This window comes from Schizosaccharomyces osmophilus, chromosome 1, assembly GCF_027921745.1.
Source record: "Schizosaccharomyces osmophilus chromosome 1, complete sequence".
NCBI lineage: Eukaryota > Fungi > Ascomycota > Schizosaccharomycetes > Schizosaccharomycetales > Schizosaccharomycetaceae > Schizosaccharomyces > Schizosaccharomyces osmophilus.
In genome coordinates, this window is record NC_079238.1 from 5,419,808 (window position 1) to 5,445,908 (window position 26,101).

At 37.4% G+C, this 26,101-nt stretch overlaps 12 protein-coding genes across 12 annotated transcripts; 5 read left to right on the forward strand and 7 right to left on the reverse strand.

Moving 5' to 3' along the window:
* Positions 1-536: 536 nt before the first annotated feature.
* On the reverse strand, positions 537-1,952 carry omh4 (alpha-1,2-mannosyltransferase Omh4; the record flags this gene model as incomplete). Its single annotated transcript, XM_056181244.1, has 3 exons — positions 537-758; positions 804-1,308; positions 1,348-1,952. The coding sequence occupies 3 exons, from the start codon at positions 1,950-1,952 to the stop codon at positions 537-539; spliced, it is 1,332 nt and encodes a 443-aa protein (XP_056036529.1).
* Positions 1,953-2,511: 559 nt separating this feature from the next.
* On the reverse strand, positions 2,512-4,350 carry mug184 (DNAJ domain protein, exocytosis associated Mug184; the record flags this gene model as incomplete). Its single annotated transcript, XM_056181245.1, has 2 exons — positions 2,512-4,243; positions 4,301-4,350. 2 exons carry the CDS (start codon positions 4,348-4,350, stop codon positions 2,512-2,514), a joined length of 1,782 nt encoding a protein of 593 aa, XP_056036530.1.
* A 606-nt stretch (positions 4,351-4,956) lies between these two features.
* nrs1 (cytoplasmic asparagine-tRNA ligase Nrs1) lies at positions 4,957-6,663 on the reverse strand (the record flags this gene model as incomplete). The annotated part of the gene is made up of 1 exon (XM_056181246.1): positions 4,957-6,663. One exon carries the CDS (start codon positions 6,661-6,663, stop codon positions 4,957-4,959), a length of 1,707 nt encoding a protein of 568 aa, XP_056036523.1.
* An 822-nt stretch (positions 6,664-7,485) lies between these two features.
* Positions 7,486-8,736, reverse strand: mug89 (phospholipid-translocating ATPase complex Lem3 family subunit; the record flags this gene model as incomplete). The annotated part of the gene is made up of 2 exons (XM_056181247.1): positions 7,486-8,608; positions 8,666-8,736. 2 exons carry the CDS (start codon positions 8,734-8,736, stop codon positions 7,486-7,488), a joined length of 1,194 nt encoding a protein of 397 aa, XP_056036524.1.
* An 840-nt stretch (positions 8,737-9,576) lies between these two features.
* bcp1 (thioredoxin peroxidase Bcp1) lies at positions 9,577-10,158 on the forward strand (the record flags this gene model as incomplete). The annotated part of the gene is made up of 1 exon (XM_056181248.1): positions 9,577-10,158. The coding sequence occupies one exon, from the start codon at positions 9,577-9,579 to the stop codon at positions 10,156-10,158; it is 582 nt and encodes a 193-aa protein (XP_056035067.1).
* A 1,107-nt stretch (positions 10,159-11,265) lies between these two features.
* On the reverse strand, positions 11,266-13,172 carry far8 (SIP/FAR complex WD repeat (scaffold) subunit, striatin, Far8/Csc3; the record flags this gene model as incomplete). Its single annotated transcript, XM_056181249.1, has 3 exons — positions 11,266-12,712; positions 12,754-12,977; positions 13,014-13,172. 3 exons carry the CDS (start codon positions 13,170-13,172, stop codon positions 11,266-11,268), a joined length of 1,830 nt encoding a protein of 609 aa, XP_056035068.1.
* A 423-nt stretch (positions 13,173-13,595) lies between these two features.
* Positions 13,596-15,185, reverse strand: cnp20 (CENP-T histone fold, kinetochore scaffold protein; the record flags this gene model as incomplete). The annotated part of the gene is made up of 1 exon (XM_056181250.1): positions 13,596-15,185. The coding sequence occupies one exon, from the start codon at positions 15,183-15,185 to the stop codon at positions 13,596-13,598; it is 1,590 nt and encodes a 529-aa protein (XP_056035082.1).
* A 1,881-nt stretch (positions 15,186-17,066) lies between these two features.
* On the forward strand, positions 17,067-17,571 carry SOMG_02459 (ubiquitin family protein, Get5 candidate; the record flags this gene model as incomplete). The annotated part of the gene is made up of 3 exons (XM_056181251.1): positions 17,067-17,174; positions 17,224-17,287; positions 17,333-17,571. The coding sequence occupies 3 exons, from the start codon at positions 17,067-17,069 to the stop codon at positions 17,569-17,571; spliced, it is 411 nt and encodes a 136-aa protein (XP_056035083.1).
* Positions 17,572-18,191: 620 nt separating this feature from the next.
* Positions 18,192-21,504, forward strand: ede1 (EPS15 repeat family actin cortical patch component Ede1; the record flags this gene model as incomplete). The annotated part of the gene is made up of 2 exons (XM_056181252.1): positions 18,192-18,338; positions 18,550-21,504. 2 exons carry the CDS (start codon positions 18,192-18,194, stop codon positions 21,502-21,504), a joined length of 3,102 nt encoding a protein of 1,033 aa, XP_056036323.1.
* A 758-nt stretch (positions 21,505-22,262) lies between these two features.
* SOMG_02461 (DNA-binding transcription factor, zf-fungal binuclear cluster type (predicted)) lies at positions 22,263-23,924 on the forward strand (the record flags this gene model as incomplete). The annotated part of the gene is made up of 1 exon (XM_056181253.1): positions 22,263-23,924. The coding sequence occupies one exon, from the start codon at positions 22,263-22,265 to the stop codon at positions 23,922-23,924; it is 1,662 nt and encodes a 553-aa protein (XP_056036322.1).
* Positions 23,925-25,222: 1,298 nt separating this feature from the next.
* Positions 25,223-25,555, reverse strand: SOMG_02462 (uncharacterized protein; the record flags this gene model as incomplete). Its single annotated transcript, XM_056181254.1, has 1 exon — positions 25,223-25,555. One exon carries the CDS (start codon positions 25,553-25,555, stop codon positions 25,223-25,225), a length of 333 nt encoding a protein of 110 aa, XP_056036553.1.
* A 38-nt stretch (positions 25,556-25,593) lies between these two features.
* On the forward strand, positions 25,594-25,833 carry SOMG_02463 (Alanine dehydrogenase/PNT, C-terminal domain; the record flags this gene model as incomplete). The annotated part of the gene is made up of 1 exon (XM_056181255.1): positions 25,594-25,833. The coding sequence occupies one exon, from the start codon at positions 25,594-25,596 to the stop codon at positions 25,831-25,833; it is 240 nt and encodes a 79-aa protein (XP_056036324.1).
* Between the last annotated feature and the right edge of the window lie 268 nt (positions 25,834-26,101).

Here is a 26,101-nt window from a genome sequence, read left to right on the forward strand (position 1 = left end):
ATGTTACTATCGGTGAAAATGTTGTTTACCAGTGTAAATATCGAAAAAGAACCCTGTTCTTCTAGTTGAATAAACTGTATATATTGGTGGTTTATATACCTTGAACTCTTTTATTCCAGTCATCCACTATAACAACTGTATATTGTCAGTAAAAGAAAACTCAACTCATGGCGTTTCGAACATTCATGTACAGGTTAGACTCACTTAATTTCAAAAATACAACATGTAATTTACGGCTACTTCTTTTGAGTAGCGATGAATTTCACAAGTGATTGTATGGGGTTTTCAATATTTCTTATAAAAAAAGGAACACTAGACGTAAAGATATCATAGATACTGAATCAGCTAGGTGTCTAGGATTCAATTACCTGCCATTTATATACACTTGGCATATAGATAGTTTTGGTATTTCCCTCTGGATGTAGATGCTAAAACCAAAGCCTTGGTGGACTTTAAGGATCTTCATCCCGCAAGGCATCTCGCAAAGCAGAATCACTAATCATAGAGACAAAAATCCAACCTGCTTTTGAGAGTGATTATAGGGGTCCATCACCAACAAGCTTCGCCCACTGGCGGAAACAACCACCTTCAGCAAATTCGACCTCTGGAAATTCTGGCAGGCATTCACAATTGCAGCCAAGATCCTGACCACAGTGATAAATATCCGAATGACGGTATCCAAAATCGCGAAAATAATGTACCTCGCTTTCTTTCAAGAAAAGTCCTGCTGCTAAAGAATGGAATGGTGCATCACCCCACTGTTTGTTTTGTCAGCATGATTTTGATTTAGAAAAAAAACTTACCCTTTCAGTCCAAAAGCCTCCGGTTTTATCCATCGTCTGAAAAAAGTCTTCATATAACTCATTGCGGAAGAAATCAAAATTAGCAATTTCAAAATTGCTCCAAAAATGACACATATTGTATGATTCCCCGTCCATGTTGGAATTTTCTTCAGAGTATAAAGTCTTTATTTTTGTATCCAATTGAGACTTAAGTGGTGTTTGTGAATTTATGTTATTCGTATCCACTGACTCCTCTTCAGATTTGTCTTCAGAATCGCCAGATTCTAAGAAAAAGTTCCACAATCCTGAATTAAGTTGCATTGAACGACGATAAGCAGACGAGTATCGAAATAAGCTGGGAACAGTGTCTTCTATTTCTTTTATTGCAATAACATAACCATATACTTTTCCATTATTCTGCATGTAGTAGAATGGGTCATACGGTATATCACAAGTGAAAGTCACTTCCGGTTCTACACGCCAATACCATTGGTACTTTAGTAGAAGAGGGTGTTTATAAAAAAAGCTAATACCAATTAGTTCTATCTTTGCATTGGAAACTTACCCAGAAAAAAACCGGCACATATGATGATAGCTTTCTGCATCTCCGTACATAATACCCCGATCTCCTTGGTCAGCTATAGCCTCCTGATATATTGAAACGTCAACATCATTAGGAAATCCAAACATTTCTTTGCCAATTTCTCCAAACTCGATATCTGCTGCCGTGTGCTCACGGACTGTGTCCATGAATGTTTGATCGAACGGGTCGTTGTTCAAAAAAGTGTAGGGATAATTAAAATGGCGATTAAAATGCTTTTCCAAAGATTTCATAGAAGAAACAACCCCTTCAAGGTCGGAATTTCTAGCTAAAATGACAAAGGTCGCATTCATCCTAGGGTGCATTTGAGCCTCTAATGCAACATTTTTACATCCTTTAGAAAACATAGGATCAAGCTTATCGTCAATCCTTTCCAATGGTGGATGCGACATTGTATATGTAACATGTCGAAAGCCCATCCATAATGCTAAAAGAGTTAAACAAAGAATAGGGACCATAACAATGACTGCTGGGATAACGAATGATCGACTTCCTAACCTTCGACGGAAAAGGAACCTTGGCTTTTGAAAACTCCTTGAAGAGTATAGATTTCTATCCCAGCCAAACATCTTTGCTTTGGTAGCGATTGATTCAATTGTTTTTTAGAAAAGTACACCAGGTGCGAAATGTAAACAAACAAAACATATTACCCACACTTGGAATAAACAACACAAAACAAGAAAATAATTAGTATGCAAATATTAATTATAAGCCTATTAAATTGTAAATTCTTGAATGAATAGGTATCAAGGCTGCGGAAAATAAACAAATAAATCAGAACGTAAACGAAGAATTAAAAACGATATACTACTTTTTTTCAAATTCTTACGTATCCGAAAGCTCCTTGTTCATTCATGCGTTCATATAAATGCTTTTCACTTTAACAATCTGGGAGACAAAGTCATCGTCTTCTTAAAATTTTCTTATGCAGCACTTGAAAAGCCTCCAGCTTTGTTTCCGTACTGCGAGCAGCATTTGAAACATGGCTAATAGATGTTACCTTCGAAGTGCAGAAACAAACCTTTCTAAGAAGTTTCCGTATTGCAATTGGAATTTCAATATGCTTTTTCTCTTTTTACAACATCCTAGGACTATTTCGAACCAGAAGTCATTGAATGCTCTGCATTATCATCTGACTAATTTATTTTTAGACTGAAATTTATAACATAAATCATCCACTGCATCCATTTTAGGGTTCAGACTCTGTGTGGATCTTCTATTATGATCCGATTCGTTTGGCTCAATATTCGTGATATCCATCATACTTGTTTTACGATGGGTAGAATAAGATGGAGAACCAGAAAAAGCACTACTGGCATTATCGCAATTTGCAAAAAATTCATGATCAAAGGAAGTATTCGTCGAAGAAAACTCCTTAAACCTGGTATTTTGTTCTTTGCCAGAGCTTAATAAAGTCGATGAATTCCCAAAATTGAAAGACGTTTTAGGCTTTGAAGACTGAAGTCCAATAGATTTAGCTGTTTTTTTAGAACTACAAGGACTTTGTTCTTGGCCAGTAAAAGAAAATATATTAGTTTGTTCATGCTTATTCGTCAATAGACCTTCGAAAAGACCTGTACTTTGGCAAGAAGACATGCATTCGTGGTCACGATGCTTTCCGTGCGTCTTTGGAGCAGGAGCAGGAAAGTTACTTTTATTATTGTTAATGGGTTCAAATTTGCTTCCTGAAACTTCTTTCAGATTAAAGGCATTATGCGTTAAACCCGTGGTTTGTGTACTTGAGGCATCCATTGAATCCACCTTCTTAGATTGATTTTTATTCTCTCGAATAAACTTATTATAAGAAGCTTTCATATTCTTGTGAGCATTAAAGGTAAACGTGCTTGTTTTTGGCAATCCATTACTTCCGCTCGTTTGTTCTTCAAGACAATATTTGGAAGATCTATTCAACTGCTGATCGAACGGGAAATTGAACGGATTACTACTAGTTGAAAACTCAAAATTATTGGAAAATAATTGACCATCATTACTCCTTGGTGCATTTTCATACCTCTGACTAGTATCTGTCAAGGAATTTAAAAAGGTATCAGAAGAGGTAGAAAACGCGCTTACTGCGTTGAAACGAAATTCCGTGGTATGTGATTTATTGTCTTCCATTTTGTAAAACTGACCATCATTAGATTTTGATTCGAAAGGTCCTCGCAAATTCGTCTCCAAACTTGAGTGTGAGAAATTGAACTTCGGATACTCCAAATCTGATGGACTTTTACTATAACCAGAATGAAGAAAAGGCGTAGATGAATGAAAGTCCTCACCCGCCTTTGTAGGATCTGGTTGTTTTTCTAGAAACGGGTTGTCAATTTTTGACTGACAATTTGAAGATTTAGGTTTCTTCTTTCTGCTAACTTTGGGTATAGCAGTCTCTTCACTTCCTTCTTTAGTTGAAGGTTGTTTAATACGAATTCCAATACCCGACTGAGGATCGTACTTGCAAAATTTTTTACCATTAAGCAAATACTCAAATTCTTTTAATTTCACATCATTTCTGCCGGATCGGTTGTCATTTTTGTTGTTTTCAAACTTTTTTCGATAGTCTTTTTTAGAATGACGATCCTTGGTTGCCTCGCGATACGCCGCATAAGCACTAGTCTTTCGACTAGAGAATGAACTATAAAAGGAAGATTTTGGCTTAAAACTTCCTGCAGTCTTGGTATGGTAGGACGAATCGTATACTCGTCGTTTTGATACGTCTTTTAAAACATCATAAGCAGTTTGCACTTTTTGGAATTTCTTAGCAGCAGTAATTTCATTTCCGTAATTTCGATCGGGATGGTATTTGAATGCGAGCGCTAGATATTGTTTACGAATTTCTTGCGCTGTTGCGTTTTTTGACACATTTCTGCCACAAAATTAATAAACGAAAGTAAAAATATTTGCGTATGTTTGAAATACCTACAAAATGGAGTAATAATCCGCTTTTGTGTCAAGCTTAGCTTCTGATGGCATGAAGGAGAAAAGAAAACGCAGATGCCTATACTCAATATAGAGGATGACGTGCGAACAAATGTTAAGAATTTTCAATTGGAGATTTTTTTTTTTTTTTTTTTTTTTTTTTCTTTTATAGAACCCTTTCGATTGTAGGATTCCCAACAGTTTGTTAGTTCAATCGCATGACTATTGGACGCTGATGTACACATTCATGCCAATTTCGGTAGTACTCTAGATTCAAGGAATAAACATTTAGAATTTCAAGTGAAGAAAACTAAATCGAGACGCCATCGTTGCTTTTTACATGTTACAACAATTTCTCACACTTTACACGTATCTTCAAACAGCTCGACAAATTTTAATACTTCCACTTTTCTGACAAAAGACCTTATGACGGATTCATTTTACTTTAACAAAATAATGACAACTTTAGCAAAAAGCAGCCATCGTTTTGGTTAGAGTGATAGCAATAATCAAAACGGTTTGAAACCTTGTCACTTGAATCTACCTGTGCTTAATATATAGTCTAAACCAAAAAAATGCTATAAAGGGAATGAATTAACAAAAAACTGCACTAAAACCAAAACTATGACAAGTTATTATCCGAAGCAATTGATAAACGATTTAAGGTTTGCAACGTTCAGTGAAACGAGGGAATAAGCAGCATTCGCGAACAGTATAGCGGTTGCACAGCCATGCAAGGAAGCGTTCAAGTCCCAAACCGAAACCGCCATGTTCTGTAGTACCATATTTGCGTTGTTCGGTGAACCAATAGTAAGGGGTAGGGTCAATACCCTCACGTTTATAAGCGGCCAAAAGCTCCTCCATGTCGAAAATTCTCATACTTCCACCAACAATTTCACCAACGTTAGGCATCAAACAGTCTACACTTTCAGTGAGATCTGGACGTTCCTTAACACGCTGCATGTAAAAGGATTTAATTTCGACAGGGAAATGAGTAAGGAAAATAGGACAGTTAATTTGGTCAGTCATCTTGCGCTCAGCAGCCTCAGCAATGTCATCACCAAACTTATGATGATCACCCTCGGATGTCAAGATGTTGTGTTCATTTAGATACTTGATAGCATCCTCATAGGTAAGGCGCATAAAAGGTCTGGAGGGTTTCTTAAAGTCAGGGTTCAACTGCTTGATCAAAGGAGCAGCAACTGGGTCGTCAAGGATGCGATCAATAGTCTGACAAATAAATTCTTCAAGAAGTTCTAAATATTCTTTGAAGTTAATGAAAGGCATCTCAGCCTCAACGTGTGTAAATTCAGAAAGATGACGTCTAGTAAGAGACTTCTCGGCACGGAAACTTTCTTGGACGCAGTAAACATTACCCAAGGCTGGAAGAGCAGCCTCTAAGTATAATTGACTGGATTGAGTTAAATAGGCATCCTGACCATAATAATTAAATTTGAATAGAGTAGCACCACCTTCAACTTGGGTCTGAACCATGCAAGGAGGAGTAACTTCAGTCATGCGAAGATCCTCAAAAGCATCACGCATAGCACGTAAAACACGAGCACGGACCTTAAGAACAGCAGAAGCAGTTTCACCACGAATAACGAGATGGCGCTGATCAAGCAAATAGGAGGGTTCGGCTTCCGCGTTCAAACGGTTTGTGAAGGCTTCCTCACCAGTAGGAGCAGCATGAAGGATATCGTAATAATCGACGACAAGTTCGTGATTACCAGGGGCCGACTTTCCTTCAGGTAATTCCTTAATAACACCATACAAAGCGATGGTAGATTCAGGACCCAAATTGATGAAATCATAAGAAGCCTTTTCGCAGACCTTGCCGGTTAACACGGATTGCAAGTAGCCGGTACCATCACGTAAAACAACGAAGATAATGCCTTTTTGATTGCGCATACGATGAACCCAACCGTTAACAACAACTCGCTTCTCGCGATATTGGGTGCTATCAGTAATCAAAATCTTCTCAGCCTTAGGAGCATCCTTGGGCTCTTCTAAAACAATTTTAGAAGCAGCCTCCATCCGTTTAGCCTCCGCCTCCTTGGCAGCAATGGCCTTGCTAGCGGCTAGCTTTTCATTTTCACCAGCCTTTGTTTTTTTACGGGCAGCCTGTTCAACCCCTTTCTTGGCCTTCTTCAATGCATTGGTGCCAATAGGTTCATATTGAGAAGAAGAATCTTTGCGAATTATGACTGTACAATTTTCGATAGCCTGCAAGGCACGGATGGCAGTCTTGAAAGGTTCACTTTCTGTTCCTTTACCAACCTCATCGTTGCCGGAACTTTCGTCAACAAATACAAAAGCTTCTGGTTTAATTTTCATTTCAGCCATATCCTTTTCAACACCCACCATTGTCAAAAAATCAAAAATGATTTTGTGGTTGGTTCTTTGTAGGTTTGTCCTCTATCTTAGTCTTAGTAAGAAAGTACTGAGTAAATTATTAGAGAGAGGTTACACGTTAACTTATAGTAATATTTGGATTGATATCGGTCAACATTCCTAAATGTTTCGCAGTAGGTAAATAGGTAAATAAAAAGAGTTGTAAATAAATACTCGCTTTATCTGACATTTACAGCCTATTTTAACGATGGTAAGATCTCGATTGTTTATTTAAAAAACTGATTGTCTTTAAAAAGTAACAATTTCAGTTTGGATATGCTTGTCATAATGGATAACACTTATGAGGACAAGCGACAGAATGGTTAGCTTCATGATTGTATAATCACCTTTTTGAATACAAACTCATTTGACTGAGTTGTGAGAGCACTTAAAAAAGCACAGCATACTCCCCCTTTAATATACTTTGGAAAACAGCATGCATCTAAGGAAAGGAAGAAAAACTAAAATTGGGGTTTAAAATTGAAAACCTAAAACATTTTCGTCAAATGCCTCCAAAAGGCAGAAACATAAACATAAGTCAATAAGAAAAAAGTAGCGGGACGAGAAACCTTCTTTTCTAAATTTATGTTCAAGGGAAGAGGAAAAACCCAATTGTCCATCAAACACCCATATTGGGTACGTCAATTATTATACAGCAAGAAAAAATTGTAAGTGTGGAAAGATTGTAGAAATCGTCAAAAGGTTTTACAGTCTTTTCTCAAGTGAGAAAATAAATAAGTAGTAAAGAGAAAGGGCCGTTAATAAAAAAGAAAGGGGGAAGATGAATTCATGCATTTAGAGTCCACCCAAGCGAGGAGCAATGTTATTGTCTTCAGAGTCCCAGTTCAAATAGCGATGATCTGCCAATTTTCTAGGTCTGATGAAGTGTCGTAATGTAAATAATGTACCCAAAACAACGCTTACAACGCTCACCACAATGTAGGCAATTCCGAGAAAAGGATTCTTACCACCTAAAACAGAGCGAGTGGTAAGTACTATAGACTTGGTTCCATCGTATTCTTTGACAGGAAAATGGAGCCCGATACTAAGTTCGTAAGTTCCAGGAAGTAATTGATCTTTGTCGTTGCGTCTCGCGAGTTTGCTAAATGTCGGTAATCCAGCGGTTCTCATCCATACTTGTAACTCCTCCATAGTAGATAAATCAGGCATATTATCTTCTGTATATCCATTAGGGTATCTCAAAACCCAGTTTGGAGGAGGCACAACTTCGCTGGGGCTGTATTTCGTTTTTTTAAAACGGCTGGCATCAGAAGCCCAAGCGATGTTCTTTGAGCTAAGTTGATAAGCTTTTGATGATTTTTCATCGTTAACAATGGGATTTAACATTGAAAAAGAGTCGTTAAATAATGAATTGGCAATCAAGCCACAAGGATAGTATGGTTTTCCCTCTTCATTCGCCTCTAACGGATAGCACCCAGAAGATTTCACATCATTTTTATTCTGAGCATAACCACGAATTTGTTTTTCATCCAAGCTCTTGGCATAACGGCGATGATTTTGATAAAAATTGGTTAAGCGGTAATAAAGAAAAATTGGTGCTTTCATCACAGATGGAACAGTAAAACGAACGTTGCAGACCTTAATATCCAGATCCAAATCGTCGTCGTGCGTGTTAGATAATTTCCATGACGGTGTTGAATTTTTTGCTTTTAAGGAATAGTCAAAAGCTGCTTTATACTTTTTCGAAGGTATCTCTGTAAAATTATCATAATTAGCCATCTTCTCACAATCGGTATAATCAACGACTAATTCCTGTACGGTAGAACTCGCATATAATAGGCCGCCTCCTAATGGACCAAAAATGATACCCAAAATGAAAAACAAAGGAAGGACCGTTTTTGGAGTTAGTAAAGGCTGCCATGATTTGATTCTCTGCTGACGAAACGAGGTGTTTGGACTAAATTCCGTTACTGATTAGTATATACAAAATCGCCCACAAGCCATTCTAACTTACGGTGCACGAGATTTCTTGTTAGTTTGATCAGCAGAATGATCAATGTTGCTCTCTTCTACAGAATCCGACATAACGCCTTCTCCAAAAATGAATAAATCCCCGAATACAATTTACAAGAATTTCGCCAGCGTTCACGTCTTCAGAATAAAACCTCAGGTCAAAACGAAAAAAGTAGAAAACAGAAACCCACTGAAAAAGCGGATTTTATCGGAATTACACACTGAACAATGCCCTTTAAAAAATGTGGTTCTCGTTACCAAGTTCTTCCTAGTAAACAGAGTGAGTTGGCATTTAGTGTATTACCTTTCAGCTTCTTATAAAGAACTTCACTTTGGGTGCATAAACGCTATACATTTTTACGCTTGATAACGAGCAGTACATTAATAAACAATTGAACAGAATGATAAAATGGCATTGCAGTGTTCTGGTTCTGGCTTTATTTGTTGAAATAAGAAAATATTCTCTTTCTCAAGAATGCTATAAGTTTCTATTGAAGGTATTTCCCACTTTCATAGAGTTTTAAGGGTACCTCATGATGTCAAAACTTAGCCTAAAAGTGAATGTTTAGAGCCAGGGTTCTTTTTTCAGTTGTCTAATTGATATTTCGTATTGTCTCATATGGAAATTTGCTTTCGTCGTGATGGCGGATTTATAAAATAGTGCTTGAAGACGTTCCTTTACCAAACCAGACCACGTTAACCAATATCAAAGATTTGTCTATTAAAGACTATATAATTTCTTTTTTTAAAACGAATTGACTGGTAACATTAACTTGTTTATTAGTTGCTAGTAATTTTATTTGACATTCACGGCGAATTCAATCCAACGCACATTTCAACGATAACCGGCTTTAAGGGAGGAGTTTTTATCTTCGGATATTTCCTACTAAATTTTTTCTTTATTTAAAACCAATGACTGAGTACACTGCATCTACTCCTAGACGTTCTACACGTTTGAATTCGAGGGATCCTTCAAATTCCAAAGTTCCTATTGCTGCCGAGTCTGTAAGCACTGGGGCAAAAGCGAAGGAATCAGAAGAAGTTATTAATGTAGGTAATTTGGTTCCCGACCTTACTCTTCTCAATCAAGACGAGACCCCAGTAAACCTTCCAGAACTGATAAAATCTCGCGGACTTGTCATCTTTGCTTATCCCAGAGCTAGTACGCCAGGATGTACAAAGCAAGGTTGTGGATTTCGTGATAATTATCCACAGATACAGGCCGCCGACTATGAAGTATTCGGTGTATCCTTTGATTCATGTAAATCTCAAAAGAGTTTTCAAACAAAGCAGAACTTTCCTTACGATTTGCTATCGGACCCTGAAGGTGTTTTAATTGAACGTCTTGGTGCAAAAAAACCAGATGGAAAATTGTTCCGTAGCCATTGGATCTTTGAAAAGGGGTCAGGAAAGTGTCTTGTCAAGGAAATTGATATCTCTCCTCTTGACAGCGTTGATAAAGCTTTCCAGGTAATTACTGGCTCTATTGTTTAAAGTAGAAACCATGGATATGGTTTAAGAACCGCTTTACCTTAAGACTAGTTATGTGACCTATTATTGTACCCATTTCGCGACACATTTTACCCGATATTGATACACGAATATATCTTCTACATGATTACAAACTACGTTCACACTCTAAGGAGTCCTTTTAGAAGGTTTTAACGGCCTCGTTCGTTCCCATGTATTTTCCTGTAGTAATTCATAGAACGAAAGCATTCAGTGACTAAGGTATATTAATGAAAGCTTGTAGATGTAAAGCAATTTGTCTTCAAAGTCCTAGCCAACAACAGCAAGTCAACTAGAAAACAATTTTGGTGATGCCAAAACGTAAAGGCCAATAACTCTATAACACATATGCATGTGCTTTTAATCACAATTTATTTCTTCGACCGTATTCAACAAATGTTGTTGGGTTTACTTACCATTGAACTTTGTTATCATTAACATAATATCTACAAAAGGTACCTCCTGTTTCAATTTTCAACATAATCAGAAGCAAATTTTTTTATTTTAAGCATCATTTGTTTCAGTAGTTTACTTTGTAATTAAGTCTATATCCTTCTTGTTCAGATGTTTTGTTAATACATTGGCATAAAACTGTCTCCTTGAACTTTTTGATATTGAAATGTAGCAAATTTTAAAGAAACAGTAATTCATTTCAATCCCACATTAGTATAACTCTCAAGCAAGGATTAAAATAGTAGAAGGAGCTTTGAACTGAGCCTCCGCAACATGAGATCTAAAAGTTACTAACGCTGTACACTATATGAATCAATTGGACTTTAAAGAATCACTTTACCAATATGTATGCCGAGATCCTTTAATGTTATAGCCGTTTCTCTTGCCGCGCTTTGCGAGCTGAATCTTTAAACCCCACTGTTCACAGTAAAGAGACCATGAAGATGAAAGCTTCCTTTTAACCTAGTATATTGATGCTCCTTGTCTATATTATTTTTGTCTTTATGAAGCAATCACTCACCGTACTTAATCAGTGGGTATATTTTCATTGAACAGCAAATCCTGTAGACTTTATTAATGTGGCACTTCTGTTAGGGATCCCAGCTTTCTAAAGAGAAACAAGTGTCAACTAAGCGAGCTTTAGATTAGTGATCGGCTGTATGCCTGAATCCGCTCTTTACCACCAATTACCAGAAACTGCTTATCATTCACGGAATTGTTGAGCCAAAGAATATCAAAATTATCGTTTCCAGTAAGGTTATTTTTTGAGTTGTATGGTCCAGAAATCGGAGAAAGGCAATCATCCTGACTGTACACATGGATATTACCGACAGCACTTATGACAGCCAGTTGTGAAGCATGAGGAACGAATGAAATGCCAGTCAAAGCAAAATTATCTACGCTTTTCTCACAAATACATTCTTTTTTCTTCAAATCATGAACTCGTAAAATACCGTTCTCATGCAGTGAATACAGACAAGGATTGGGCTCTTGCTTAGCAACGATCCTATTAATGCGATCTTTGATTGCAGGATCTCCGAGTGTTGAATCACCCGCTATCAGGAATTCATCGACCTGTTCCTGGGTTTCTACTTCATAAAGACGAACAAATCCATCATTCCAAGCAATTGCTAACTGATCACCGACAAGACACATAGACAACGGTTGCTTGTTGTGTTTTAGAATTTGAAGCAATTGCTCTCCTGTATATTTCCAGCCACGTACCGTATTATCAGAAGATAAAGACAAAAGTATCGGATTTTTTTCTTTTTTCTCTAAGCATAAAAGTTCCCATACACAATCATCATGACCCGAAAATACTGTAGCTTCTGTCATGGGAATGGAAGACGGCTCATTTGATGAAATAGCTGGTAATTTCCAGCATCGAATCGTCCCGTCGTGACCTCCACTAAAGATGTGATGAGTAGCTTTAGGTACGCATAAACTTAAGACCGGACCCTTGTGACCGTAAAAACTTAAGTGAGGAGATAATTCACTCACAATACGTTCGGACGGCTTTTCGGAGAGAGTCCATATATATATAATTCCATCATCAGTACCGGAAGCAAAACTAGGCGTGCTTCCTGGTAAAGGTTCATGCGTGATACAGCGAGTAATTTCGGCGGAGTTTATAATCTCATACGATAGTTTCCAATTGTCATGTTCTTCAATAGAATTGTCATTGAAATGAAACTCCTCATTAATATCCAACTGAGTCAGGGCGTCTTGACTCGCATTCAAAGCATCGGACAACGAGGTATTGGCTGAAGAGCGTTTAATAACCTTCGGTGTCTTTGCGGAATACGGATCACCTGAAGAAGGAAGAGCTGGAGTCATTATTTCATCTTCGAGTAAATCATCACTAATCATATCATCAGACAAAGGCTTATTACTATTATCATTTGGTGTAAAATCTTCATCAGTAGCATCATTCAGGATTACCTCCTTTTTTAAAAACGAATCCTGGGCATTATTTTCTGAATTAAAGGTACTCAAATTCTTTTCCTGTGAATCTGTTTGCTCTTGTAAACTGTTCCAGCGAATATTTGGTTGTAAGTTGGTTAAATAAACAACTTCCTGGAGAGATCTAAATTTCTATTAGCACCATATTGTCAATCAATTCCTTACTTTTTAATAAAATCTCTGCTTTTGCGTAAACATGCATCAGACTTGGATTCTGTAGTGCCGGTAGCATTGAAATCAGGCATGAGAGGGTATACTTTGTCTACTGAAACATTTTTGTTTTTGTAAACTTGATTTAAAGTTTTTTCTAACATTTCGTTTCGTCTTTCTTGGAAACTATTAGTTTGTTCCAGCCTTGCTTTTTCTCGTTCAAGACTGGCAATTCGAACCTAATTGTTAATAAACATCATTTCATCTATGAATACCTTGAGTTCTGCCTTTTCAATTTCCCATATATTTTTGTCTCTTTCATTTTTGAACGCTTCGTACTGTAAATATTGAATGACACCTTGCAAGGTGTACATATTAGGATTTCCATCCTCTAAATTTTCATCCTCCCGTTTATATGGATGAAGAGATTTCATATTAATGAATTTTTCTAGGTATTGGCAGGCTAAAATACCCGTTGTATATTTTCTGAATTACTCGGCGGTAAGCAAACTGGAGGAAAGTTATTAAACACAATATGAATTGAAGATATAGATCACTGAATTAGCACTAGTTAGATACCTTCCAATTAATGTAAGAGGTTATAAAATAATAGAAGCCGTCAGTGTGTTATTTTATACATATATTTTATTTTGGCAGGAACCTTTATGTACCGATGGAATACTTAAATTAGGACAATATCCACATGGGAATGGTCTCTAAATAATTAATTTTCCTATCGAAAAGAATTATGGCATAAATATGGCGAGCCATATGTTTCTAACTGACAAAGTAGAAAGTTAACAGATATCATAATATACAAGAATAAACAGCCATAAAAATAAAAAATACATGAAGCATTAACGCTTCTTAAAAGTCAAAGGCTTTATTTCCCTGGATAAATAGGAACGTTGAAGACCCATTAGGGAAACTTTATCGTGAATCTTCCTCTGTCGTTTTAGAAGCAAACAGACATCATCGGTTTCAATGGTTTTTCTATGCGCATGATCTGCGTAAGCCGATAGATCCTCCGCGACTTGCTTGAAGAAAATATCGGATACTGATGAGAGTTCTTCAATGACACTTGATGAAAGGCTTTTTCTTGAATACGCATTTGCTAATTTTCGTATATTAGAATCAGGTAAAGTTGCTGAAGATGCTTTACGATATTTTTGTTTCGGCTTCTTGAAACCATCTTTATCAAACAAGGATATGTTCTTCTCATGGTTATTGACTTCTTCGTTTGCTGCACTAATATCACCTATTGGAGGTTCTTGGATCGGTGAAGTATTTCCTTGCATTTCATCTATTCTCGAGGACTCAGCATCAGGGAGAACCTGCTGTTCAAAGCTTTCCTCTAGTGCAGGCTGCTGAATTGGTGAAGTATTTCCTTGCATTTCATCTATTCTCGAGGACTCAGCATCAGGGAGAACCTGCTGTTTAAAGCTTTCCTCTAGTGCAGGCTGCTGAATTGGTGAAGTAATTCCTTGCATTTCATCTATTCTAGAGGACTCAGCATCAGATGTTTGCTGCTCTTCCAGTTCTTGAAAAACACTCCCTTTCGAAACTGTTCTAGGAGTAGGAGATTCTATATGCGACACTTCCGAAAACCCTCCTTCATCTTCGTAAGGCTGAGTATCAAAGACTGGGGGATTGTGTAGTGATTGACGACCTTTTTCGGATGCTCTAGAAAAAGAAGCATCATTTTCAAAAAGATCTGAGTTGAGTGTGAATATAGGGCTTTGGTACTGGTTCATTTGCATACTGGCTCTCTGTGTTGAGGGTGTTTCTTCTTCGGCATCAGCCGTTTCATAATCACTCATTGGAAGACGAAATACAGGAATTTCATCGCCAACATCTAAGAGCTGGTCGGGTGAATTACTCAGAGCGCTCTCCTGGACACGATTAATCTCCTTCTCCACAGTCTTGGAAAAAGTAAATGGATTTTGCAGGTTGCTTAATTTTCGAGATTCCGGCGTAAAGATATCACTCATTCTCGCAGAGTAACGTCGCGGTACCTCAATAGATTGCGCAGTTAAGTCGGCTTCTTCCCCATAAATTGTACTGTCTCTACGTTCCAAAGAGCGTCTGGATAAGCTCTTTCTAAATGGAGGAGCTATCGGCATTGTAGAAGATGTCCTACGACGCTTCTTTTGGGAACTGCCATTGCTGTTTTCGGCTGGAGAGGGAATGGGTTGCTTTGCCAGAGCACGGCTTAACACCCTGAGTATATCTCTTGGAGTTTTGTTTGCATGAATATTACTCTTTCTTCTATAAAGAGAACTTTTTCTAGCTAACGCTCGTTGTTTATGGGGTGTAACAGTTCTCTGAGCAGATGGTAAACTAGTTCGATTTCTAGATGGCGTAAAAAGCCTTTTTTGGGACAAAGTACCCACCAAATGATTAAAGGAGGTCCTTCGAATTGGTGTTTCCAGCCCTGAGTTATTCATCTGGAAAACTATAGACAAACTGGCTACAACGTTTCTATACCGATTGGCAGCAATAATAGTAGTATTTTTTTCTTCAATCTAGTTTTTCTTTCTTTCAGAGACAAAAAAGAACTAAAACAAGCCAAAAGCTTTTGCTTTGTACATTTCAAGTATTCATGATGAATATGAATGAGGTGAAGTGTAAAGACTATGTAGAAAATTGAAAATAGAAAACAATGCAGTTGGAAAGTGATCGATTAGTTTTTATAAAAAATAGCAATTTAAAAAACCTTCATATAGTTTTTTCCAAATAGATAATTTGAATTACAGAAAATGATACACAAAAATGTGTCTAGTCAGAGAAAAAAAGAGAAGCTCAAGACTATCCTTTACCAATTAACTTTCTATCTTATGATTGAATGAAGAGAAAACTCACAGCAGAGAGGCTACTTGTGAGTCTATTTGGTTGTATTTACATCCAACACAAATGTAAATTAAAATTAAACTGTGAAATAAAGCAACAAAGATGCTGGTTAAGAAACTGTATCTAAATTTTACATACCTTTATATTTGCGTTGACCTTGACACATATAGGCATTCGTTGAATGTTCACGTAGTGTGTGTTTCTATCATTGTGTTCATACGGCATGACACGTGCTTTCCATAGAAACAAGAATATGAGAAATTTAGCCTCACAGAAACAATCTCTAAAAGTAATACTTGTTAAGTTAACTGTTTCTGCTAAGAAGCCCGATAATAGCAATTGCTTCGTAAAAGCAACCGAAATCGGTCGTTTCCTCCGTCACAATTATGAATTTTTCATATAGAAGCTAGTAATCATCGTCAACATTTTTTACTAGTAAGAAAGAATAATTCCTCCATTTCCTCGTTTAATTTCTCTGTACGGAGTAACAGTAACAAATATAAAAGAACACTCGAGGAACGACGTTAAGTAACATGTCACTTTCGTTACTCGGTTGGAAATATATATTTGTTTACTTTTTTCCTGTGTAAATAATGAATTTAATGATCAAATGACAAGTTTGCTTTGCACTTTTCTAAAATACGAAGCTAGTGACTTTGAGGATCGCAAAAATATTACCAGCATATTTTGTACTAATTTTGAAAAGCGTCAAATTAGTCTTTAGGCACTAGAAGCTCATTGCTTCATTTATGTAACTAAGTCTTTCACCGTTAGACATCTTGTATAATTACTAAAAAATTTTGAGCACTTGAAGAATATACGAATATGTTAAAAATAACCTAAAAAGCAACTTTTCTTTCCGCCTCTCCCAATTGCTTGGCCATAAAACACAAGACAGCAGGGTGAATGGTCCAATCCGTATGTTTACACAATACTTTTTCATAAACTTTGAAGAAGCAAAAAGAAGTAATACTAGACGACCTCATAATGTCGATTTCAGTTTTCAAATTTAATTGCTTGGTTTGCCAATATCAGGTGTAACAGTGCAAACACATTCAGCACACTGAATTTTATAATTCGAAAAAAAATAACAATACTCCATATCGCTATTAGTTGCTGCTTCGCTCGTTGTTTTGTTTACCCCGAACAGAGCTACATTTATTGCAGTGCCCAAGGCAAATGTAGAAGATTGCAAGGCTAAGCATCGTTTCCTTCTAAAGGAAACGATCACTTCTTGAACTATAGACGAGTTAATGAATAGCTCATGGAGCGGAATCAAGCAAGAACAAAAAGTATCAAATCTTTATAACATTACTCATCTTTTATTAAAAAAAAAAAAAAAAAAAAAAAAAAAAAGCAAAGCAACCTTGATAAGATATCTACTCCTCTTTCTTGTAGAAAAGAGGGCACTCTTCGCCCTTTGTATTCCACCATAGTCAGTGAGTCATCCTTACCTTTATAAACGACCACCACATACCATGTCTCAAGTTCAGATTGTCAGGTCTTTCATAGAGGAGCTATCAAAAAATTCAAGAAAGCATCCAGACAGAATTTCAGTTGATAAAATCAATGGTTCTGCTCTTTCGGTATGTTTACATTTGGAACTATTGGATGGAAACTTACAATTTCTTTTAGACAGCTATAGGCTTACCAGAGACTCCATTTCCAAAGGAAGAATTCAAAAATGAAGAAAAAAAAGGTACGCTGTTCATCGTCCCTCACACGATTTTTAATACTTTTGTAGTGCATATCATTGCGAAAACTGTGCGTCCTCCCGTGATCTCTGCGAGTGCTGAAGTCTCTACAAGTAGCACTATTTTGGAACTTAAAGAGTCTCTTGCTCCTCAGTTGAATGTTGCTGTAACTTCACTTCGACTATTGCACAAAGGAAAGCCCTTGGTGAACTCGAAATTTTTAGCTGATTATTTTGACCCTGAAGCGACAGAGGTGTCTTTACAGATGTTTTTACTTCAAAGCTCTTAATCCAAGTGATCCCTGTCCCCCAAAATATGAAATATACGTGAAATGGGTTTGATGATATAAAAAGGAAAGAGACACAACTTAAAATCCTCCAAATAATAAAGCGATGTTTAAGATAAACTCATTTTTTTTCTTGTTTAGTCATCCTATTTCTATGTTCTTTTCGACATATGAAGTCCTTGGTCTCAGCCGTACAATTATTCAAGAAGATGCCCTTCAGCAAGCGGATATGGCTCTTTGCTACTGCATTACTATAATGAATTAACAGAATTCCATTCGGAAAACCGTAATCCTGACTACTTGCTTCATGAATTCTTTCCAAAATATCATATTAGAAAACGTATATATTTTTCAGTAACGCGTTACATCTCATTAAAAGCAATTTACATATGCTACAGGGCATTGGTATTCGGGTAAAATAGTTCCTTAAACTACCCTATTCACTGATATGCTTCCTGAGTTCCTGGTTCAGCACCAGCGCTCAAGAAACGCGTTCCTGCAGTTTTTCTTAATTCATATACTTTCCATTTATTTACTGCCTTGAATTCGTTAGCAGTCTTTTATTTTATTTAACTATTCTTTATTGCTTTAAATTTCTTTGTCAGTTTTGAAGAAAATCTATAATGCCGCTGAATCTATCTCCTGAGGAACATAATGGGTTTGATCAGCTTTTTAAGATCGCGGACAAACAAGATATTGGCGTACTCACTGGTGAAGAAGCCGTTCCTTTCCTTGAAAAGTCAGGATTGGTCCCTCAAGTCTTGGGCCAGGTATGTCATGCTAGATTTGCAGTGTGTTTCAATTAGCAAGCGTGAAATGAACGTGAAAAAGAGAAATATTCAAGTCCTTAAGAGGAGGTTCCCTTCCCCTTTCATGCTATTTTTTCTTATTTCCTTTTACGTTGTTGCAAATACACTGCATAATAAGGAGTATATAGTGCCTATACATTGTAAGTTAGTTTATTAACCTTTATGCGTATAGATTTGGCAAATGGCAGATTCAGAGAATCGTGGCTTCTTAACCTTTTCTGCATTTAGCGTGGCCATGCGACTTATTGCCCTTGCTCAAGAGAAGCGACCTTTTGATTACAGGAATCCTGGCAAAGTACCATATTTTTCGAATGTTCAACTGTCTAACGTTGAGCCTTCCTCTATCGTTCAACCGTTAGTCTCTAGCACACCTGCAGCTCCCGCACCCGTACCTTCAAATCCTACAGGAAGCGTTCCTTTGCCTCCCATTGCTCCTGAAGAACTAAATCGTTATCAAAAGATGTTTACCACTGTATGCTCAGCTGATTCACTAATGGACGGTGAACGAGCTAGTTCCATTTTTGGCCGTGCTCCATTGAGCACTGAAGTTCTTGCTCAAGTTTGGAACCTAGTAGACACCCGTAAGCGAGGTGCTCTAGACATTCGTGAATTCAATACAGGAATGCATCTCGTCAACCTTTTACTTAGTGGAACTTTGAATTCCCTCCCTTCAACGATTTCTCCATCTTTTATTACATCAGCCGTTATGCCGATGCCTGCTTCGTCGGCTCAATCGCCTCCTGCTCAGAATCCTATAAGGACTCGTAATGTTGCTCCTCCTTCTGATCCTTGGACAATTCCAGCTCAAGACATCAACAATTTCTGTCAACTGTTTTATAATGTTGATAAAACACGTAAAGGTTACATATCAGGTTCTGAGGCCTATTCTTTTTTTCTTGCTTCCAAACTTCCTGAGGATGTTTTAGCCCAAATTTGGGACCTGAGCGATACGAATAGCTCTGGCAAGCTAAATCTCGGTGAATTTTGTATTGCTCTTTTTTTGATTAAGATGAAGCTTCAGGGAAAAGAATTGCCCTCTGAACTGTTTCCTTCCACCTTATCTTCCGTTACCCCCCTCATGCAGCATAATTCTCCAGCTGTTTCACCTCAGTCTACGAATCAGCCTGTGATGCCAATATCACATGCTTCTTCGAAAACCGTCCAACCAACTCGAACTAGTTCGGGAACAGAGGATTTGTTAAGCTTGGATCAAGTTAGCTTTTCACCTTCTCCACAACCACAGCGTCCTTTTAACGACTTAAAGCCCCAGCCTAGTCAAGATTTGCCTCAGAACTCTGCTTATAACACTCAACCTCTACAAGCAGTCCATACCTCTGGACTTGTGGCTTCTCCCACATCAACGACTTCTCCATTATCTGGATTCGTACCTCAATCTAACTTTGGCCAGTCGATAGCCAAGGTCAATATGGATAAGGGTAATGTGCCATCGAAATCTGGCACTCCTCCGGTAGCTACCCCTATACCTCATAAACCCTCCAATGAACAAATGAAAGTAGCAGCTGAATTGCCAAAATATGAAGCACAACTACAACAAGCTACTGATAACAACAAATACACGGAACAAGAAGCCAAAACCGTCTCAGATAGTCATAGCGACGCACAAACGAAGTTGGCCGATATAAGAAAGGCCTATAACGAGGAACTGGCGAAAACCAAGCAGATTACATCGGAAACTGATGCAAAACGTCTACAAACCCAACAAATGAAGAAAGATTACGGAATTTTAGAGGCTACTTTGGAAGCTTTGAAGAAGCAAAATGATGAAAAGAAAGTTACTATTGAGGAGGCTCACGCCGACCTTGAAGCTGCTATCACAATGATAAACAATTCCAACGCTTCAATCCAAGCTTTGAAAGATGAAATTACTCATCAGGAACAAATCTTGACTACTCTGCATCAAGAACTTGATACAGTCACTCAACAGTTAGTCAATTTGGATAGAGAAAATAAGTCACTTAGTCAGAAGAAGGAAGGTTTATCTTTGAACATAGGTAATACTGAAAAGCAGCTATCTTCTGCAAAAAGTGAACTAGAAAATCAAACGAAAAACCGGAGCACAAATCCTTCTCCGTCTCGAGAATTGCCTAATTCTACACACGCTGAGGAAGCTGTGCCATCCCTTTCAACAAAAATAAATGAAGAAGTAAACGAAGAGAATCACAATCGCCCATTCTTACAACAATCGAATAATTTATTTGAAGGTCCTGCGAGAGATGTTCGTTCTCCTTCATTAAATTCTGCAGCTTCTTTTGGTATTTCCAAGAATCCTTTCCATAAACTGAAATTTTCAGAGGCTAACTCTCCTGTGTCCAATTTTTGGGAACAGGAATTCGCTTCCACTGTTTTTCCTCACAGTGCATCAAAAGATACTTCAATGTATAGTAATCCAACTAGCAAGACCCCCAGCTTGGATACAGAAATGAGATATTCACTTAAGCCCGATTCTTCTCTTGGTGAAAACAGCCATTACGAACTATCAAGCTTTGCTTCTCAGCGTGGTTCGCCAGTTTCGTCTGACATGGCTAAAATGACAGAGTCAAACGTCAACACTTCTGCATTGTCAGAGCAGTCTGAGAAACGCTCGGAATACAAGCCACCCGTTCCTCCTTCTCGCCGTGAAAAGACTATTTCTTCCAAATCCGCTGAAGAAGAATTTCCCCCTATTCAATCTACTGAACCAGAGGAAGAGAGTTCTGATGATAATGAGCAAACAAAGATCGTTCACGGAGCCTCCGGTACTCCTCTTCCAAATAATGACGGATACTTGAAAACATCCACAACTACGCACGTAGAAAATGAACTTCCTCCTTCAGTCTCACATTTTCCCGAATTGAATGATAGTTATTCCGACAAAATGAAGTTAGCCCCACAAAATGGTTTTTACGTCGGGGATTCGAGTGACTCGAACAGACCTTTTGACTTTGAGACAGCTAACGAATCGGACAATGAAGGATTCAGCTCTCAACCTGTTCCTGTAAAAAGCGATTCTACAGAGGATGCGTTCAATGTTGATGAATTTTCAAGTGAGTTTCAACATCTTCAAGCTGCCAAGGTTAGTGATGATGAAGACCATGACGCTATTGAGAATGGGAAAGCAAGGACATGACTGTAAGCAATCTTCCGTAAATTATGATAAGAGGATCCAGAAATTCGTTCAACTAATCTCGTTTTGCTTGTTTTAATCAGAATGTTCACGATACGATAATTTTTATAAAGGTAGCCTACCATTAAAGCGGTTTTTGATGAAGAACGATAGTCTGTTCAATATCTTATTTTTCATTTGCTGCTTTGGGCGTATTACGTTACAACAATAATCAAACTAAAGGTAAAATAAATGAAGTCTTATGTTCATCGCTCGCAATTTAGTTAAGTGATAAAATAGTTAGTTACATAAACCTGCAAATATTGAAGAACGCTTTTACGAAGTCTCAATGAAAACAAATTATTATGTTTAAAATTCACGTACACGTGTATTCTCTAATTCGTATTTTATACAACGTGTTCGGTGGAAATTAATAACAAATATAGCTTAAGATTTCTTTTGATATTGAAAATTTTGTGAAACGCGTTTGACCTGTCTTTATACATTACCAGAAAATTATTACAACCACAAATACGAAAAAAAGTTAATAAATCATTTATTTTTATTTTTATTTTTTTATTTATGGAATAAGAAGTCTAATGAAGATCTTTTAGATACTCTCAAGCCTAATTAGGAAAAAAAACGACAGCAGGAAAGCTTTTTCTGCATTTGAATGAACTTTGCTCTGAGCTTTATTCAACAGGAACCAAGTAAATTTATGCTTTGAGATATACTTACGTTTATGCCAATATCGTTTGATTTCTACATTTTAGGTACAACGAATGGACAGTTCACAAAATCTTGCACAACAGAAGAGTTCTAAAAGCTCAAGGATAAAGTCGTGCAATAACTGCAGGAAAAAAAAGCTTAAGTGCGATAAAAAGCTTCCTTGTTCAAGATGTGTTAGAAAAAAGGAAGATGCAACATGCAATTACGAATCATATATTGCAGAGGCACGATCTTTACGCAACACGAAATCCCCAACGGAAGAAGTAAGTTACTCTGGTGAGAATAGCATAGAGGAAAGTTTGGTTAGTGCAAACAGGCAACGAAGCGGACGCTTATCATATTCTGGGTTATCTACCTTGATGGATCAATTTATGAAAGAAAATATTCACTCTAATCATTCGTTTGAGTTCCTGTTTAGACCATTACGTCTTCCAGAAGATATCAAAGACTTTTGCAAACATGTTCCACCGTTTGAATTGTGTCTAGTAGGTTGTGATGTCTTTTATGGGACTTTAGCGAATCTGATTGATGTTATATCTAGAAGCAAGATAGAAGCAGCCTTACAACGGTTTTTTCAAGAAGTCTTTGAAGTGAAAGATTTAATCTTGCTTTTTTCCACACTTTCAGTGGTATTCAAGCAAAGTGGATTGCCGGTGATGATTTTGAGTTATTGTGAGAGTGTACATCTTACCCCAAAACAATTAGCAGAAGAATATAATCAAAAAACTGAAGAGCTTATTTCGTTGAATGGTTTATTTCATAACCCGAAATCCATCGAAACATTGCAGCACCTTGTTTTCCACGCAGCATTGGAATTTACGGATCCTAGACCTGACAGTATTTCCAATTTAACTAGGGCTATACAATTTCTAAACCTCATTAATGTACGGGGGTTTATCAGTGAAACAAGTAATGAGGAAGTTTGGAAATTGACATTGGCTATAAAAAAGTTGGACTCATTGATCTGTATTTTCTTTCACGGTTCTCCCTTTTTGCAGCATGACATCGCTGAAGTACAATTGTTTCGACTCAATGACGGTTTTACAGAAACTGTTTACCAAAGATTGCTTAGCGAACTCTGTATTGAGGGTTTGAAATTATATAAAAGTACCACTTGTTTACCAGTTGAGGATTACCTTTCGAATATCAATGGGACTGAGGTGAAGTTATCTTTATTATCAATGGAAATTGACTTGAAGACTTATTCTCCACTGAATTCAATATCAAAGTTCCAATCTTTTTTTCTTAAATCTGTATTATGGACAATTAAAGCGATACTATACTTGCCGGTTATAAGTCTGGATAATCAAAGTGTAAAGGAAATGATAGTATTGAAAGAAAAATTAGCAGAATCAGTTATCTATAGCTTTCGGCTGATTGTGGATTCGATCAAGGAAATAACCCAAGTTGGTTTGCAACATTTCTACTTCTTTGAGGCAGTGAAGAGAGTGTTAACACTTGCAGTTTGCCGAAACGAAAATCATTCTTACAAATTTGAGTTGTTTGATTCGTTGGATGTGATGAAAGGGCTAGCTCCAAAGCTAGATCTGAGCTTCTCTATAACAATAATCGACGAGTTGATGGTTTTTTTAAACTTTGTTTACCAAAAAGATTCTAATCAAGATGGCGATCATGAAGGAACGATTGATACTGAAATCAGTAATTTTTGTGAATTCCTCATGTCGAATTATTACGATAATCCGCTTTTATTGTAAAAGCTATTTGCCAGTTATTTATTGTGATTTTCAGTAACTTTATATAGGAAAGTTATAGTTTAAGGTTTAAAATTAGGATCATAGCGCTATTTTCTTATTGTAATTTACACTAGATTTTTTGACTCGTTTATAATTTTTGATACTTTTTAACTTTTTGAGAAGGGACATGCTTCAATTCCCCTCTCTTCTTAAATAATAAGAGTTAATGCGAAGATGAGAGCTTCACTGTAAAATTAAAAGAAACTGTTTGTTACCAAGTCTTAACAACGGGTAATGGAAAATGATGACCAGTTTAATCAGTATACCTAAACCAGGCATCTTAGCCGGTTGCTCAAAGTATTTTAATTCCTCCATGCGAGACGAGACATTCCTGTTCACTTTATTCACTTACCTGAAACGTTTGTTTACAATAGAATATTATTCCATTTTAAAACCACAGATCGTACCTGTTGAGTTTATATAACTATCCTTTTTCTTAACAACTTCTATTAGTTAAAACCTTTCAATTTTCTAGGTAATAGCATCCACCGTTTTACCACATTCGTTTTCCTCTAAAAACATGCAACATGCGACGCCAAGATTGGCTGTAGATTTCGGAAAGAAGCGAATTACAGCAAGATTCAATTTGACCGTGCTTTTAAATTCTCACCGAAACATAGCTCCAATACGCAGCGCAATATTGAAAAAGAACCAATTATTCCATTGGTTGCTCCTTCATGTTCTTATTATTAATTTCATCCATTGATCTACTTGACGCTGTTTCAGTATTCCTGTTTCTTCCCCTAAATTTTTTGAATTTTGTAGACACAAACACAAGTTAACGTTTGTAAATGTTCTTTCTACAGTTACTTAACTCTCCATACCGGTAATAATGTCGAATTTGCAAGGTAATCGTCAGACACAATGTTTTTGATCGGACTAGTACTGCGGACTGCATGGTTCTTTTTGGTATTTCATGCACACAGCTTCCTCCATTCCATAGAACCAAAGCGTTTAAAAAAAATGTTTTGGAGCATGTATACCATCCTCAGTGATGTAAAGAACGGCTGAAAGGTAAACATGGTATCTTGAAGAAAGACTTGTATAACAGGTAAGTTTTTTATCTAATAGAAGATCTTGATTACTTGCTGGACGGTAATTGTAAAAAACTGCTTCCTCTCGTTTTTCGGAACATAAGTCAACAGTGCAAGGAACTTTTTCTACAGCATGATAGGAATGTTTGGCACTCATATTTGGTTGCGCGCCAAAAGTAAGCCTTTGGAGGAACGTAGCGCTTTGGCCCTACGACTGCGAAGGATTTAGCGAATGCTGGCTTCCGTGTTACCATTAAGCACTCCTGCCAGCATGCATTCAAGGATCCTGGAAAAATACACACCGTTATGCTTGTATATACGGTTCTTTCTGAAAACGACGACAGTCCTCTCAATCATATGATATCCCAGTTCGCTCGTTGTTATAAAAGCCAAAAAGGTTGGCAGGAAGTTTCGTCGCGTTTTCTTCGGGCAACGGTCTTCTTTATGGCTGGACTCTTTTAAGACGCTGATGGCCGTCGTGTTGCTGCTATTGGTTTCCATGCAGGCTTTGCTGGATATGCTATATCTTGTTTGGTCTAGGCTCATCAAATCTTGCATCCCAAGAAGTCTTTTGGTTCCGTCCGTTTCCCAAATAGATGACTCTTGTGCGTTACGATGCTCATCAAGTTCGTCTTGCTCTCCGTAAGAATACCAACCAGTATTCTTGCATCCTGGTCAACGGCGCTCGCGGACGATGCGGTAGCGACTTTAATAATATCCTTCGTTGGGATATCAACGAGACTAAGAAGGGTGGTCCCTTCCGTGAAATTACTGAATCTGACTATTTGGAAACTGCATCTATTTCAATGCTTAATTCCAAAGTTTTGCCCCGTTGATTCTCTTAACGTCTCTCGCCGCAAGTTGCGCGTAGTATACGATGTTAGCTGCGATATTACCACTTCGAGCAATCCCATCCCGACCTACAATGCGAACACTACATTCGACCACCCAATTGTTCCAGTTGACGAAATCAAGGCACCCTTTTTTTAGAAGTAATCTCCATTGATCAATCTCCTACTTTGCTTCCTAGAGAACCTTCGGAAGTTTTTACCAAGGCTCTCCTTCCCAGCTGTTTTTGCTTTAAAGCAAATCACGCTCTGGTCT